The sequence below is a fragment of the Chaetodon trifascialis genome, chromosome 2, assembly GCF_039877785.1.
Source record: "Chaetodon trifascialis isolate fChaTrf1 chromosome 2, fChaTrf1.hap1, whole genome shotgun sequence".
Classification (NCBI taxonomy): domain Eukaryota; kingdom Metazoa; phylum Chordata; class Actinopteri; order Chaetodontiformes; family Chaetodontidae; genus Chaetodon; species Chaetodon trifascialis.
Window position 1 is genome coordinate 13,080,644 of NC_092057.1, and position 17,857 is coordinate 13,098,500.

Consider the following 17,857-nt stretch of genomic DNA (forward strand, 5'->3'; position numbering starts at 1 on the left):
TCCAGTCCTTGCAGAATAAACTACAGACAGTTGCATCATGGCATTCATAAGCAGTCACACACAGCTGTTGTTCAGCCAAGTACAACAATCAAGGAAGTTCATCTTCTTAATATTGTGAAGTTGCCATTTTGTCTTCTAGTGCGCACATGTGGAAGACATCTGCATGCAAACACCCCCGATTGTATTTTGTATAGATGCTGTATGTGTCCACTGCATGTGTGTGCCTGTCTGCAGTATGAATAAACCAGACGTGGACGATAAAATCCACAGTGCTTGTCCTGAGAGAGTCATTCTGAAGCTCCTCCATAGCTAATATGAACAGCAGTCTGATTAATCAAATCAAGCTGGTATCTTCCAACGTTACAGATGTTTTAGTATGAAATTCAGCAAGGAAACTCTGCTGCAACAAAGGAAATAGCAACACAAAGTTATATAGAAATGTTGCACTGGAAGATTGAAAGACACCCACTTGATCTGTTAAACTGAGAGAGCTACAGCCTCATGACGACACAAGTTGTCTTTTTTTCTTCAAATTGCTCCATATGAGGAAAACAAAATAGTTTCATAGAACAGTATTTAAACATCATCATCATTATAGAGAAGAACAGCCGTCAATCCCTGTTTCCCTATCAGTCAGTAGAGGTTGTGATAAGTGGCGAAAATAGTAAATGTGTACAGCCCAAAAATGTATGATTAGTTAGCTTACTGTATTTTGCAGAACAACCTACTTTTTATGGAAACAGCAAACAATAACTGAAGGGATAATCCTCCCTATCTCTGTGGACCAGCCTTCCATGGTATGAATTATTCTTCACATTGAATTTTCTACGGTAATTTCAGCATAGTTTGGTTGCTGCTGTACGAAATATTTCTTATTTATGCTGTAATTATTATGAATGTTGCTGTCAAATGATGTTTTGTTATTCAGGAAATTGGAAGCCCCCGTCTGAACTGCTTTGGAGCCGTATGCAAAATGTGATTTGGCACAGCTCAGACTGAGATGTCCCCCAGGCTTTCACCTCACCCTCTTGCATGCTGCTGGTCAAAGAGAGGCTTTGTTTGGCTGCCTCTCTCAATTGATTCCTTTCTTTTTTCCTGTTTCCTTTCTTCTGAAAGCAGTAAGGCCATAAGCACCAGGTATTTGGGCGGATGAATGCTGATGAGCTTAAGAAGCAAATGATCTTTTAAAATACAATAAACACCTAACAGAGCCTGTGATGAGTGACACACAGTTGTTTGGTAACATGTCATCAACTGAGCGGCTTTCACTGGAGCAACACTGTAATCTGGAGTGTCATAGGTACACAGTAGGTTTATCACTAGTATGTACCAAAGAAGTACTTATCTACTGTATATGTCCTTCCAGAGGGCATTTCACCAGAGCAGCTGTTGAGAATAATCTCTAAAAGATGTGTTCTGACAGAAAGTGAAGCTTTACCACAAGTTTTGTTTGTGTTTTATTGACCTAAATAGCCCTTTACCAATGGCACAGACTTAAGCTGTAAGCTAGCTGGCACTGACACAAGACATGTCTGAAAAATTGAAAATTGAAAATTTTCACCTCGTGCAGATGTGTGTCCTCATGCTTCATGAGTGAATTTGTGTCTTTCCATTTAAATAAGCTGTTCCACTAAAGAGCAATGGTTTGGAGAAGCAGTTTGCAGTTATGAGGCACAATTATTTTGAATAAAACCAAACCTATCGTCCCTTTAGCGACTGGGTTAAGCTAACAAGTTAGGAGAGCTTTATTCCCCTTTCAGTAACTTTTTGAGTGCATGTCAGTTTCTCGTATGGCAGCTGTATAACAATCTTCAGAGCCTTTTTATAAAGCCAAACATTTTAAGCCAAGGCTTTTGAATGCAATCTTAACCATTTTCTCTGATTCAGTGGTTCCCACCTTGGAAAAACTGAGGTGTCACCAAAAATGAGAAAGACTTTTCCACATCAGATTGTTTCCTTTGATGTTTACTTCTCCATTTCGCAAGAAAAAAGTAAAATTTGGCCGGTCAAGCCCCCTGGGTTTGGAGCCTTGGGGCATGCTGTAGGAAAGCCAATAAGGCTGTGAACATCTGGACACACTGATATTAAGGCTGCTCTGGTCAAGCCTGGTGAAGACAGAACCAAGAAAATCCTGTGTTTGCATCTTTTAGTTGTCAGCAACAGGTAGTAGGACTGATGTCATACCTGTCTACAACTTTAGCCCATTCCTTTCATGTCATGAAAAATTACATTTCCAGCACTGACATCATACAGTGGCTCAAGTTTTTTATGCCACCACCTTGCTTTCTGTCTGTTCCTCCTCCTCCACCTCCTGTTCCTTCCCCTCCTCCATCCCTCCATCCTTCACTTGCTCTGATTCCGGCTCTGCAGTGACAACCCCAAACCCATCTCATGCATCAGCTGTCAGGCCAGGATTCGTCACTGGCGGGGGCTGGAAGAGTGAGATATCTCACCGCCTGAACATCTTGACTTGGAATTTATGCTGATGATGACTCCCATTGCCCTCTAGCAATCCGTCTGTTGCCTCTTCGCTGGAGCATATAGTACTCCAACATTGGCATGATTATGATCTTGCTGTGGTCTACTGTCTCTCTCTCTCATTCTCTTTCTCTTTCATTCTCCCTCTGTCCTTGCCTTTGTTCAAAACTGACTTCTGGGTCACAATTATCCCTGAGACAGATTTTGCAAACTTTCTGTCTCCCTTTGTTTCTGCCATTCAGCAAAGTTTATCGTCAGGGCAAAAGATTAAAAGTAAAATGAACGATTACTTTGATCTCAGAATTGATGGAAAAGAGCCTTGTTGGAAAAGAAAAATGTATTTGAGGATCTCTATTGTACCATACGCATATTTACAGTTACTTCATTCATCCTGCATTGATCATCACTCCCATTTCTCAAAGGAATATGGGCTACAACAAGAACTGAACCAGAGAAATGGTTTAAGATTTAAGGAAAAAGCACATTCGCTTTCTTGCTGTAAGTTAGATGAGAAGATTGATACCACTCTCATATCTGTCAGTAAATATAGGCTACGTCTTTAGCCAGCAGTCCATTATCTTTTTGTTTAGCATAATGACTGGGAAAAAGAGGGAAACAGCTAGTCTGGGTCTTTACAAAGGTGACAAATCCTCCGACTAGCACCTCTAAATCTCACCGTTTGTTAATCCTGATAAATTTAAGTGTAAGGCTGGCTTTTTGTCCATGTTTCCAGTCTTAATGCTAAGCTAACTGGCTGCTGACTTTGTTCATTTTTAACAAATGTTGAATATCAAGCTTCTCACCTAATGACTGAATATTTTCATCTGTCCAGGTCATGGCACTTTTAAGTGCTTTAAAGGGCAACTGGAAAAAATAAGCCTATTTTTCCCAAAACTATTCATTTAAAATCAAGCTATGTGTTATCCTGAGTTTGGAACAACCCAAAGAGTGTACAAGGTCCTGATGCATTCATGTCCTCTTTAGCTTTTGCTCTTGTTTTTCTCTCTTTCTCAGCATCTTGCAGCCAGATATGGGTAAAAAGTCCAAATACAAGACTTCAGTGAAGAAAAAGACTCTCAACCCCGAATTCAATGAGGTACAACTTATCTGCTGTTCTGCCAGTGACCACAATACACCTGCCAACTTCTTTGGTTTCTTTACTGAGCTCAAAGTTATGTTCTGTAGCGTATCTGACATTTGAATGAGCATGGCAATTAAGCAAACCTTTTTGAAGTGACTTCAAATCTGACATTTCCTTCTCAGTGTCAATCTGCATGCTTGTACTGAAAATACACTAAATTACACATTCGGTTCCTTTCAACTCTCGTGTTTATGAATCATTGATATAAATATGCTCTTGTGTGCACCACCTGCACAGGAGTTTTCATATGAAGTATCCCTGGACCAGCTGGCAAAGAAAACCCTGGAGATCTCTGTGTGGGACTACGACTTGGGAATGAGCAACGACTTCATAGGTAGGCAGAGAAAAACTGAGATGTGGAGGGGAGGAGTGGAGACGAAAGCAGCAGCAGCAAGGAGAGATGACTGTACGAGAGTGTTTGAATGAAAGTGGTGCAATTGCAGAAAACATAAAAACCAGGCCGAGTGTGGGCGGAGAAGGGAGTAAAAAAAATTGTGGAGACATGAGGGGTAATTATGAGGCTTGAGGAGAACGACTGAGCGAGCAAAGGAAGGTTTGAGTAGAAAAGGAAATGGAGAGGCTTTAGAAATGAAAAAGGGAGACGTTTGCTCTGGATCCCCATCCTTCGTGGACTTGGCACATCAGATCGCTGCTCCTTCATCAGACTGCTAAACAGCTTTGGCATGGCCTGATGTCTATATCACGGCAATGGAGCACATGAGAGCTTAGGAAGTGATGGGGAAGTGGTGAGGAGGCACAGTGAAAATGGATTACCACCCTGTGAGCTTGAAGGCCTACAGATCAAAGCATTTTATTCTGTCTAATGTATGTGTGTGTGCACACGTGTGTGAGGCAGTGGGTGGGTGGGATGCACTCTGTTTAGATAAGCCCAGTGAGTTATTAGCCCAGCTGGGAGAAAAGGCCATCGGTCTAATGTACAGCCCCAGATAACAGCCATTCCTCTGACTATTATCATTACAGGTTTAGCTACAGCAGCCTGCCAGTTATGTTAATGGATACTGGGAGAAAAATGACACAGAGACAAAGAAGAATGGAGAAAACGAGTTGATAAAGAGGCTTGGCGAACACAATCCCGGTGCACTATTTTAAGAGTGAGAGCAATAACAAGTGGGCTAATGGGCTCAGCAGAAGATATAGAGGATGGCACATGATAAAAAGTGAGATTTCAGGGATTTGTGGAGGAAAATATTTGACACTGAGAGAAAAATTGCGAGGGCAAAAGCACACAAGTAAACACCTGCAATATATCAAGTTGACTTGTGTGGAAGATCGATACACAAGGAGTGATGGGAAATTTGTTTGTTGCCATGAGGCAAATCTAAACCACTGACTTCTAGCTGTATGTTGAATGTTGAGTTGTACATTTATGTCACCTCCCATGAAAGCTGTAAATTTACAACATAATACAAATGCTACAGAGACACTATAGATACCAATACTGTCTTTTGGCACAAGTCAAGGCTCAAGTCAATCGAGACAAATCAAGGTTCAAGTAGGGGTGAGCCGATGCGATACTCTAGACCGGGGGTTCCCAAACTTTTCCATGCCATGGTCCCCCAAACAGCATTAGCTTCTGGCCGGGGACCCCCTTTGCAAACCCACCGACAATGCTACAAAATATGTAAAGAAACATCAACTTTTAGAATGATTTTCTTACTTTTATTCACTATTCAATAATTATTACATTTGTTTAGCATAAGAATATTAACGAACATGTTTTCAACACTGTATTATATTCCCACTGAATAATGAACTTTTCAAGAAACTGTTGACAGACAAGAACAGAACAAAAGAAATCAAACCTCTCTCAATTGTGTGTGTGTTCAATATTCAATAATTATTACATTTGTTTAGCATAAGAATATTATTAACTAACATGTTTTGCTTTTTTGATTTTTTTTTCTTAACTTCCCTCCAATTTTCTGAGGCCCCCCTAGCGCCCCCTGGCGGCCCCCCCAGGGGGCCCTGGCCCCCACTTGGAAAACCACTGCTCTAGACCAGTCTCAGTGCAAACACTGCTGTTAATAAGCAGATCAGGCATTGATTGACTGATCAACATTAAATGCAGTTTCTTCATCAATGTCATATATTTCAGTGATTCAGTGATGAAATATGTACATTCATTTAGTCACAGTGAGCCACTGACTCAGTTTTCAGTGTCAAAGAAATCCCTGGCCTCATGCTGCCTACCATCAAAATATGTCCAGTAAATTTGGATTGGCTCTCAGAAGACAAGCTGAATCGGATTTAGTACCAGAGGAGAAAAAGTTTGATTTGTGTGTCATTGCTCTTAAGTCAAGTCTTAAATCTTTGAAAGCAAGTTTGAATTTTCTTTGGGGCGAGTGAAAGTCAAGTCAAATGAGACAAGTCCAAGTCAGATCGTTTAGTCAGGAGTCTTTTCAAAGCAAGTTTCGGTTCAAGGGAAAGTCACAAGTCTGAAAAAGAAAATTGCTAATTTTTCAGGTGTTGATGCTCATCATTCAAATGACACCTCATTGGAACAGTTTGCGTTCAGAGCTGAGTTTGAATTTAGCTGTGTGGCTATTTCAAGGCGTGCCTGTTGCTGTTTCATTAAGTCTCAAGTCAAATCAAGTCTTAAGTTCAGTCTGACAGGTCAAGTCTTAAGGGTTTCGTATGCTTCAACCAAACTGGTTCCTAGGTGAAAGTGTTCAGTGGGGCAATAAGCCTGCCATCAGGCTGCTTTACGGTTACAGAAATGGACAAACAAAGCCCAAAGAAGAAGGGAAAATGATGTGCGGGACGGCGTTTCAGACGCTGTCTGATGGTCTGCCAATCACTTCGTTTAAAGCGGATTGATGCCTTCAGGTCTACAGCTCTGCCAGATACTTAATGCATTGCACGTACTTGTGTGTCTGCTGGTTGGGTTGAAAGAGACAGATGTTCAGCACAGGAAAATTTTGTGAGGGGTAAAAATAAGCAGACAGAGAGCAGGGTTAAACCTGTGCTGGTACACACCTGCTCGCCAGCCTGCGTGTCAGCCTCGTGATCGTCTGTTCCATCTCCTCCAGCTCTGGTTCCTCATCCTTCTTCTTCTTCTGTCCCCCTACGCATGTCAGGACGGCTGACCATTTGTCACCAGCAACCCGCAGGCCCTGGAACACTTCATCGATCTCTGTTCGGAGGTGGTGGGAGTGTTAGCGGGGTGTTGTGCGTGATTATCCTATCGGAGCTCTGTCAACAGATTCTGACCTGCTCTCCGAGTTATGTGTGTCTGCGTGTGAAGGGAAAGTTAAGGAGGATACAGGTTAGGAAGCACTTAAAGGCTGCTCCTCTCCTCCCAGAAGCAGCATCCCAGGCAGCGTTCAGTGCGGCACTCAGATGAGACGCAGATCAACAATCGAGCCTCGTTTGCTCACGGCTGGCATTTTCCAGGGCGCTGTTAGAAGGCAGCATTGCCAAAATACCATGTTTAAAACTCAACGCTCCATTAACTGTGCAATCACAGCCAAGGGAATGGCTTTGTAATAACCTCAGTGTGACAACTGCCTGCATCTCCCTGTCTTACAGTCTGCCTCTCCACCATCACCTTAGCTCACTTCCACCTGAGTCATTTCCTGCTTCTCTGCATATTTATTCCCCTCGTGCTCTTTCAATAAATCTTTTGTTATCTAAATCTCTTTTTCTTGTAATCCCCCGGCTATCTGTCTATTTCTCTTCCTCACTGCCTGGAGGAATATGTCTTGAATGTTTGTTTGCCTCCTTGCTTTGCTTTCTGTCTGCCAGTCAAATAATGCGCATCTTTATTGTCACGAATGTTGATGTACATTATAGCCATAGCTCAATTACATCTGAACATTAGATTTTAAGAAGACAAACTGTCTGTCAGTTTGTCCCCTTGTTGCTTTCTCATTCCACTAGTGGTGAAAAGTAACTAATTACATTTACTCAAGTACTGCACGTACTTGTACTTCATTATAAGTATTTTATGCCACTTTGTACTTCTTCTCGACTACACTTCTGATGGAAATATTGTACTTTATACCTCACCACATTTATGTGACAGCTGTAGCTGCAGTATTTTGCTAAGGTTAAATAAAATCACTCTTAGAACTTAAACAATTGGTTCTTTACTTTTTTGTCAAAGTGGAGCCCCTTGTCATGTTTTAGGTGTCTGCGTTGTTCCACCATTTGTCACTAAACTTTGCACATGCCGTCATTCAAATCATGTACAGTAGAACTGTATCGAATGGAATGTGAAAGGCTTATACTGATGAACCTACTGAGAATTATCATTTGAATATGTTGTTCTCTTCAGCCTCACAAAGCTCCGTTGTGAGTTTTAGCTCATTGTTTAGCTGTCTGGCCTCCAACTTTACTTTTCTGCTCCACTATCTCGCTTCTCATCGTTTTCATCTGCATCAGGTTCAGTAAAAAGCTCTAAAAACACAATGCACCTTTTGGTGGTGAGCAGGTAGTGTAGACTGATGCAGTTAGCAACTAGCATTTAGCAGCTAAAGAGCCAGATATTTCCCTCAGGAGTTGGTGGAGAGAAAAATTAGACAAAAAAGGGCCACTATGTTACTTAAATTCATCAGGTCGCCAGAGAAGAGTATAAAAATACTAATAAATAATAATAATAAACTTATTATCCACGACTTCAACAAAAAAGCGAAGACTACAGATAAAGAGGAAAGTTGCCCCCCACCCCCCAACGAATACAATTTGCATTAGAACTTCTTTTGTTGTTCTATCCTCTCCCATTAATCATCTCACTACGCACAGATTTATCTAGTGACCCGCTGGGGAGGTCTGACCCCTCCGTTTGGAACCACTTGGCTAAACTACTGAACCGTGTATAAAGATGTTTAATGTAGCTCCACCTCCAGCAGCTACAACAGTAAAATGCTAAATGTGCATTGATGCATTACTGTTAGTAATTAGATAGAGTGATATATGATAATAGAAGAGTCACAGAGGCCACTTTCCTGCAGAAGTTTTACTTGTGATGGAGTATTTTTATATTGTTGTATTAGTACTTCTGCTTAAGTAAAGGTTCTGAGTGCTTCTTCCACCACTAGTCTTTCTTTCTTCCGTTCCTTTCCCCTGTTGCGACCCCCCAACAATGTTCCATCACCTCCTGATTCTTCTTCTCTGTTTCTGCCTCTCTGTCTGCAGGTGGAGTGGAGTTGGGCATCAATGCAAGTGGACAGAGACTCAAACACTGGTTCGAGTGTCTCAAAAACAAAGGGAAGAAAGTGGAGTACTGGCATACGCTCACGCAGCAAGGAGCTCCGAGCAGTGACAAACCGGACTAGATTACACAAGACATTCATGCATACAGGCACACACACACACACACACACACACACACACACACACACACACACACACACACACACACACACATTTGTCTCACTGAAAGATAGCTGACAACAGAGACCAAACAAAGTCGTAACAGGAGCAAAGGATAAAAACATGCAATAATAATAATGTTGAAAATGAAATCCGTCATGTAACACCGATAATTACAGCACCAAGTATTAGTATATGATATTCATACTAATATTAGTGATGGTAATAATGTGTATCTGAATACATTTTTTAAAATGTATTTTTTTCTAAAGGTGAACCAAATTGTGACGATGTCCTCATTAAAGTGTTGACGTAACAAAACAGTACTCACAAAATTGTGCTTTAGACCTTACTGTATTGTGGAAGTCGCTCATATTCTATCATTCAAATTTACAACTAATGAAATTTGAAATTAATGTACTCAAAATTCATTCAGTGAAAAGGGCCGAACGTGTATGCGCCCCAGTGACTCATAATGTGGTATATAGTGACAGGAGAGGGGATGTTCTGAGAGGGTGATTCTGGTCTGAGAAGACTCTATTTTAGTGATTGTTGATCTGATGCAAAACAACACACCGTATTATAAAGCACAAAATGATGCATTTGGTGGATTTGTACCTTTACCGTTTCAGTGTTCCTACTGTATGTCCTTCATTGTCTTTCAGTGACAGTGGCTTTCTATACACCTTCATATCAGACATTAACGTGTCAGTGTATGTGTGTGTGTTTGTGTGCATGAGGGCTATGAGAATATGAGTGCCTACATTTTCTGTCTGTCACGCCATCGCTCCCATTCAAGACGTTTCAACTTCAGAAGCACAGAGGTGCGAAGGAATAATGATAAAGGACGAGAAAAACACACACGAGAGAGAGAGAGAAATCCTCTGCCACCACCACAGGCCTCAGTGGTGTGAGTGTTCCTGGCTGGAGGACACTGACAAGTTGTCAATCACGTGTGCCAGACCTTTGCCATCTGCCTCTCTCATTGCCAGACAGTCACAGAGCAGCTTTAAGAATATATTTTGATGCATACCCTCTGACCGGCTGTAGTCGTGTCCGCGGCAGGCAGAACGGATATTGCTTTTGGAGGTCCCCGTTCGTGCTCTCACTTGCTGCAGCACCATGAACTAGATATCAACAGGATCCAAGCAGGTTTACCTCAGCGGCTCCAATTCTGCTCCGAAAGAGTTCACAGATGATGCGGTAGATGATGCAACATTTTTTTCCCCGCAGGGCGGTATCACAGCAGTTATATATTAATTTGACAATTCCGGCATTTGATCGGTCCTGTTATCTGATTTATGGGAAGAGGTCTGGCCAAAGGTTGAACATCTGCCCTTATCCGCTTTTGGACACCCTCAGCCACTGAGATGATCTAAAAAAAAAAAAGTATCTAAAAGAAATTGAGCTGAAATAAACCATCAGAGGGAGTCATTGCTGTGATCTATGTTGCATTCATCCCATGGCCTATTAAATATCAGGTCTATGGTGGCATACATTTCATTTTCTGGGCAGGAGGTGAGACCGCTGGGATGACTGGTTCTGTGTCTGTGGCACAGAATTGCCTGCTGAAATAAACAGACACAGACAGATGGTCGACTTACATTCCTGGAGACTTAGCCTAACCATAACCACGACCTCAGCTTGCCTAATCCCAACATTTACCCCAATCTTAACCTAAACCTAACCTTTACCCAAGTTTTCACCCTAAAATGAATGATTCACTTTATGGGGATTTGTGTTTTGACTTCATAAGGAGGACAAGTCCCCACAATGTGACTGTGTACACAGAATTATGTCCCCACAGCATGAGTACAACACATCCTCACACACACACAATTAACCTCAGGAGGTAAAATGGGATTACACACTGCATGGAAACACTTTGGCAGCAGGAGACAGCAGATAATCATACGGCAGGATCCAAGACACTGGAAAACTACGCTAAATAGAGCACTTAACCTACATGTGTGTTATGTGTCTCCGTGCACATCTCTGCGTATTTATGGTGCACATGGGCTAGACTATCACTGAATTATCTAAATGCCTGCCAGGATATCAAATGTACTCCCATCTATCTCTACAGCTCTGGCCATGCACTGGTTGACAAAAGCACACCCACAGTCGGTCAGTGGCCTCCGGGAGTTTTCTAACTGTTGAATCGATCCGGCTGCTCATATTCTTGGTGTCCTTCAACAACCTTGTGTCTCATCGTTGACTGCAAAAAAAAAGGATCGTTCGGTGGTGAATTAGGTTTCGAATAAAAAGGGCTTAGGCAATATCAAAGCTGGGAACTAAACTGTGTGTTAGAGCAGAAAGCTTGAACACATTCTCAGTTAGACCATAATGACTTTAACAAGAGGGTCGGGCAAGGATGGTGGGTTTATTCTGTACTTTTCTATGCACATCAAAACACCCAGCGCGTCAGCAGTGAGATAATCAAACCAAAACAACAATATTATCATGTTATCCAGGCATCAAAGATGCTTTTCTGGGAATACTCAGAACCTTGATTGGGGCTGGGCTGGGTGACAGTGATCTAATAGAGTTCACATTTCTGGCTGGATGGTGGTTTATTCCTGTCTCTGGATCTGTTGGTTTTGTTTACAGTCACCAAATTTTCTGACTCTTGTCTATTGACCCCGCTTTGCTTATGTAATCATTTTATCTGCAATACAGCTGCATGTTTAGCAATCACTGTTAGCTTGATTAATAGAGAGCAAGCTTAGCTGATCATTCTGAATGCTGATGTGTTTACAGTCTATGCCATCATTCAGTCTCTCACCATCAGTGTATTTGTTTGTGAATACAATGATTCAGGGTATTTTTTTTGCTCAGATGCTGTGCTTTTATCAAGCAAGTTGTTAATTAAAAAAAACAAAAACTTAACTGTCACAGATTTTGACTCTCGTCTTCCTTAAATTGATATCAGTGGCAATGATGGAGGGCAGGGGTGAATGAAACGGGAATTCACTACTGCAGTCTCTGTGCATTCACAGTCAATGTCAATCACACAGTATGACTGCCATCCTGTGGTGGGTTTGTGTAACTACTTCGCAAAATAAAATGAAGTTGTTTGAGTGGTCGTCTGTCTTCCTTTGAGTGATCCGCATTGTGCTGAATTCCTCAAAAGCATACCACAGGCAGCGTTTGTGTTGTGTTACTGTTTATTAATCGGCATCTTTGAAAACAAAGCACCTACAGGCCTGTATATATGTTTTCGTGAGGGTCACTGCTCAGTTTAGAGACTACTTGAAGCAAAACTGATACTGACTTTGAAGTGCGTTGTCTGAAAAGTAAGATCTTACACTTGTTTCACTTCATCAGAAAGCCTTTCTTTACCATATCTTTGTTTCTTTCCTGCCTGTTTCTCTCTCTTTTCTGCATCTGTCTGCCCCCCCCCCAACTTTCTCTCTCTCACGGGTCAGTCACTCTGCCAATGAAGAGTGGCACGTTGGCCTGGTCACTCCACAGCAGCATAATGAAAGGCCGCAGGGCAGAGAAGGAGGGGAAGGAGCGAGAGAATGAGACAGTGGTGACGGCTCCGGCCTCGACTCCCTGTTCGGTCAGTGCGAGGAAGGCTCTGTGTTTGGCATCGTCCAGAACCAGCCTGTCTTCGGAGTAGAGGCCACACAGGTTGGCACCCTCGAAGAGTGATGACAGTCCTGGTTGGGAAAGAAAGGGAGAGAAAAGTGAGGAAAGATGATGGGAGGGTAAAAACAAGTAAGATCAGATACACAGAGATCAAAGAGCTGCAGTCATGTTGTAGTGTGAGTCAGGTGAGTCTGACAGACGCTGAAAGAACACGAAAGGCGAACACACCTAATTTCTTGATAAGGATGTTCATGTCTGGCTGGACATCCAGTTTGATTTGGGGCAGAGTGACCTCGACGCTCTGAGGAGGTGTGATTTTCATTTGCTCTATCATTTGATGCACAGCTGTGTCCGTCATCTTCTCCTCCACCTGCTGCAGGTCAGTCGCTGTGTTGGAGCGAGGCAGCAGGATGTAAAGACTGCTGTCACCCGTGAGAGCAAACCTCGCCACCTGTTGGCAAAATAAGAAATCCAGGTGTCAGGACACAGCAGGGGGCCTCCCGCAGGCAAAGTTTTGAACTACAGTTCCTGTAGTCCTTTAGGAAATGTACACAGGAAGCACAATGTTGCAATGGAGCCCCACATTTTTCCTCTGTTTAAATGTGTCTTTGATGTCTGTGTAGTCTGATGAAACTGAGTTCTGAATCTGATAAGGAGTACACATTTTGGCACAACCCGTCTCTTCCTCTACATCCTCCTTCAACTGCTCACAGTTTGGAAAGCTGTGTGATGCACTGCATGAATGTTTGGGTTAAGATGGGCGTTGACTGTTACCTGTGCCTTTAGCTCAATGACGTACGCCATAGTTGCCAAGTATTTGTTGTGATAGAGGAGCGGCACCTTTACCATATCACCGTCTAGTTTTGTGAAAAGTCCTTTCTTGGGCTTCTGCTGAAACTTGACCTTCCACTGGCCTGATGCACACATACACACAGGTTATTAGTTTCCACCATTTTCACATTTACACACACACTTGTGCACACACACTTTACTGACCACTAAAGGAGACAGCGTTGAGCAGGATCAGCTGTGTGCTGGGTGATACGGAGTCCACCAAATCTTTGATTTTATTGTTGGTCTTGTTTGCCACCCAGCTGTTGATCATCTGCGTGCTTTCCTCGCTGGTTTCCAGCAGCTTGACGGGCTCGGCTTCATAGAACTGGATGGACTGGTTAGTAAAGGACTCGCTCAGATTCATTTCTGAGGAAGAGAGCAGAGAAACCACGATGAGCTATAGAGACACAGATCCTTTTTGCTCTTTATGCACTCTCTGCATGTATGTCTGACTGAATTTCTGCTATTTTGTGATCTTCACACAGTGATTAGTACGTGGGTTGTAGAAGATCTGAGAAGCCATCTGCAAGGAGCTGGCCAGCTTCTCTCTGAGCTTCCTCATCTGGAAGTGAACACAGTGGAAGTCATGAGGCACACAGACAGCCCTCTCAATGGCTCTGCGGGTGTCATCCCTTGCACCTGAAGGGAGCGGGATCAAGAAAAGACATAATGTAGAAATGTTGTAATCTGGAGTGATATGGAAAGCCGTGAGACATGTCTGACATTTAAAAAGTACAGAAAGGCTCCTGTGACATTTCAGAGTGAGACTGTTTTTATGTAACTTCCAAGTCATATAAAAGTTTATCTTGCCTACATGTGCGCAGGCAATAAAAGCATTATGCTGCTGGTTGTACCAAATAATCTTAAAGTATAAGGTTGGTGTTATTCTTTTTTATCGTTTTTCAACAAATCTCATGTAAAGACCAAAACCAGCAATGGATCAGTTTGTCACTTAGTCTCTGACTTCCCCTGCCTGTCTGTGGCACTCAGCCCAAAGCCCATTTGATCCTACTGAAGGCATAAATATTTGAGAAAAGGTGATGATGGTATACTTCCACTTGAAACAAAGGCTAAATAATGAACTTAAATGGCTGGGCACTGGAGTTTTCAGCAAACGCTTGTCAAACAGGAGGAAATTGTGCCTTTGTTGGAAACTATTTTCATCAATGGATTTGGTGCACGAGCAAATATTTCTGGCAGCAGGACGGTGTAAGCTCAACGTAAACTACAGTTGACGTTCATCATCATAGCTGTGTGGCTTGCCGATGTGTTTTGAACAACAATGGAGAGCTGTGGCAGAGAAGAGCAAGATATATCAGATTTTTGACCCAAGAACGATACCTCATCTCATTTTGGTCTTTTCACAGGATATGTTGACATCACGAGACTTTAAAGATACTGAAGCACAATCACAAATCATTCAATTGATTTTAAAAATGAGGCACTTGCTCCATACCCAGCAACAAATGGGACAGTGCGCCGCTGATACTGATAGGAGAGAAGAGCAGATTGCCAGAGGGCTGTGATTGTCTGAGGTAAGAATACAGCTTCATGGAAAACTCTCCCATGGATTCCTGTAACATGGGTTCTCCCGTGCGACTGTTCTCGTCCTGGCAGGGCTCCCATGGCGTGGTGATGCCGCATGAGTAAGGAGCAGAGGTTGGACGAACTGAAAGAAGGTTGAGCACACGGTCAGTTTTCTCAACATCACCAACATGGTTTGGAAATGAGATCTTTATCTTTTATTTAGTCTGCTGCTAACTTTGGTCTGCAAAAGTGCTTCAATTGCTTTTGAAAAGCTCATTTGGAGCTTGTTGGTTTGCCAGTTACTGTAATAATTAATGGCTCCAAATTGCACACACTGTGTAACAGTAATATAAGGAAAAGATTGCCAAACCTGCCTTCAACATCAATGTATACAGTGCTCAGCTTCTCCCCCTCAGCAGATTCACAGGTGTAAATTCCAGAATCCTCGATGACAATGTCTCTGATTACGATGGTCTGATCGTGGTCAAGTGGATAAAGCTGTTCCACTCTCCTTTTACCATCTGTTGAATCGTCTCCAGTATTCAGCTGCGTCCTCTCGCCCAGACCTGTCTCTTTGAACCAAAGTGCATTGGCCTCGACTTGGCTGGAAAGTGGGAAATTGCACAGGAGCTGAATGGTGGAGCCTTTGAATGCCTTCATGGTATAGCGAACTGATGCTGTGGAGAGAGACGCAAACACCATTCAATGTGTGTATAAGAGTTTTGTTGAATCTACCCAAATTCAGAATGCACCACTGAGAATGTGTGAATGTATGATAAAAGAGAATCGATGTTCCTCACCATCAACTGTGATGTCGTAAGACCTTATCATCTCCATATTGGCGTCCCTTACCAAACACACATACTCGCCCTCATTGGCAGCAGTTACAGGGGAGATGGTGAGATACAAGCCATCCTTTTTAATTTTAGTCGTGCCAGGCGACTGAGCAGTTATATTTTCGCCTGAGTGCAAAAAAAAAGATCAAAATGAACAAATATTTAACTGTATACTTTTGCAAAACAGCTAGAATGGAGGTGGTGTTTATACGGAAATGCAATAAGACCTTTGAATTTCCAGATGATGGCCGCTTCAGTGAACTCTGTCTGAATTGAGAGGCAGGGCAGATCCACAGTGGAACCAGGTATGACCCGGAGATGTGTGCATGATGAGAGCTAAACACAAACACAGCGTTAAACAAGCTGCCATATTCAGGAGTCAACTATCCCTTTTGTCAGCTAATCAGTGGTTATGAAAGATGTTGTTAAATATTTCAGCAAAGCTCTGAAGAGACAATTCTCAGGTAGGTTTACCTCAAAAATGAGCAGCAGAAAGAGGCAAAGTATGGCCTGTAGTCTCATCTAGAGCAGAGCAAAGGGAGTAAAATGAGATAGCAAGTTGATGGAGCTGTTTTGCAAGCAAGGGTTTCAAAATGAATATGGCACCAAGCCGGGAAAAAGATCAATATGTGGCGCAATCTGTGAAACATAGTGATGTTCCCCACTATGAAAATATTACATAGTGATCATTTATAACTCCTACTTGCATTAGGAACAGTTGTCAGAGATTAATCTCACAAAATACAGAACATATAGTTGTTTATCACAGCTCTGCATAATATACTGTGAATAATGTTGCTTCTGTTAAGTGATGAATTCAGCAAAAAGCCAGAAAAACATTAAATAACTCACATCTCTCCAATTTCCAAATGTATCCAAATTCAGTCACCAGCTTGTTTGTTACCAGCAATGTTTCTGCCACATCCGACTACTGTTCACTCCATCTACCTCCTCTGAGTGTCTGCTGCCCTGACCTGCAGCCCACAATGACTAATCTGTGATTGTTGGTTTAGAGATGTTTGTTTGCTTAATGCAGGTCCTCTGACTTGCTGGAAATCACATGATTTCACATGTTGGCAACAGACACCAAATGGAATGAATGATATATTTCTGTTTTTATTTTGCCTTTGTTTTTGCAGCAAAGATCTGATATTTTATTGCTTTTGATGTCAGTGCAAAAGCACGTCATCATTCTTGACAAGTGGAGTGTGAGTATTGGGGGGGGATAAGCAGTTTCACTTTGGCTCATTTCCAATTTCCTTAATAAAACATGTTTTGCCTGGAGTGTTTTCCATAATTTGATTTTGCCAAAGGTGGCATGGGGTTCTACACACAGACAAGGATGTCATGGAGAGCGAACACAAGCCAGGTTTGTACTAAATTGCAGCCTAATTGGCAGAAAACAGTGCTGCCACATTTGTGGACATCAGTCATGACATATCAGTAAAGTAGCAAAACAAAGTAGGCAGTGTGCAAATTAAGTGTTCCAATGAAATCATTAAATTAATTAGTACATTTCAGGTTTTTATTGATGTGTTGGGTGGTAATCGTCATATCATGACCCCCAGCTGGAGGTACTTTTCCCAAGTTTGATTTACCAGTAAGTTTCATTTTGTACAACTTTATACCTCTCAGAGGGACACGTGCTTCATGTATTTTCATGTACATTTAAACAATTTTAGTTTAAGTTGGAAAAAGTGTAGTATTCTCAATAGCTTGTTAATACAATAATTCATTTGTATATTATTCTTTATATTCATAATTTTAATAATTAATGTTAATTGATTATCTGAAGTCAACGTGATTATTAGAATTAATTAATTAATGACCCAAATATTATATATATATATATATATATATATATGTGTGTGTGTGTGTGTGTGTGTGTGTGTGTGTGTGTGTGTGTGTGTGTGTGTGTGTGTGTGTGTATATATATATATATATATATATATATATATATATATATATATATATATATATATATATATATATATATATATATATATATATATATATATATATATATAAAAAAACCTTACAGGGCACTTTATGGGTGCCCGCAATTCAGGTTTTAACCCCAAATTCTGACCTTAATAAACCCTTTAAAAATGAA

The 17,857-nt window shown here is 41.7% G+C and overlaps 2 protein-coding genes across 3 annotated transcripts in view; one reads left to right on the forward strand and one right to left on the reverse strand.

The window, feature by feature from the left end:
- Window positions 1-12,033, forward strand: part of doc2g (double C2-like domains, gamma) — a 35,159-nt gene extending 23,126 nt beyond the window's left edge. For both annotated transcript variants that reach the window (XM_070982369.1, XM_070982377.1), the window contains exons 9-11: window positions 3,493-3,574; window positions 3,857-3,953; window positions 8,777-12,033. In XM_070982369.1, the coding sequence (XP_070838470.1) occupies window positions 3,493-3,574; window positions 3,857-3,953; window positions 8,777-8,916 (319 nt within the window). In that variant the 3' untranslated portion in view covers window positions 8,917-12,033. The remainder of the gene's footprint in view (window positions 1-3,492; window positions 3,575-3,856; window positions 3,954-8,776) is intronic.
- A 337-nt stretch (window positions 12,034-12,370) lies between these two features.
- serping1 (serpin peptidase inhibitor, clade G (C1 inhibitor), member 1) lies at window positions 12,371-16,266 on the reverse strand. Its single transcript, XM_070986570.1, has 10 exons — window positions 16,219-16,266; window positions 15,972-16,080; window positions 15,709-15,870; window positions 15,283-15,585; window positions 14,838-15,050; window positions 13,877-14,020; window positions 13,544-13,747; window positions 13,322-13,461; window positions 12,776-12,998; window positions 12,371-12,618 (listed from the first exon to the last, which is right to left on the reverse strand). The coding sequence occupies exons 1-10, from the start codon at window positions 16,264-16,266 to the stop codon at window positions 12,371-12,373; spliced, it is 1,794 nt and encodes a 597-aa protein (XP_070842671.1).
- Window positions 16,267-17,857: the final 1,591 nt, after the last annotated feature.

Bases quoted from the DNA above. Each gene is read 5' to 3' on its own strand.
- serping1 (XM_070986570.1), bottom strand. From the start codon at position 16,266: ATGAGACTACAGGCCATACTTTGCCTCTTTCTGCTGCTCATTTTTGAG. The intron at 14,021-14,837 runs GTATGGAGCAAG...CGCTCCCTTCAG, and splicing joins ACTGTCCCATTTGTTGCTGG to GTGCAAGGGATGACACCCGC. The intron at 13,462-13,543 runs GTCAGTAAAGTG...TGTGTGCATCAG, and splicing joins CAACGCTGTCTCCTTTAGTG to GCCAGTGGAAGGTCAAGTTT.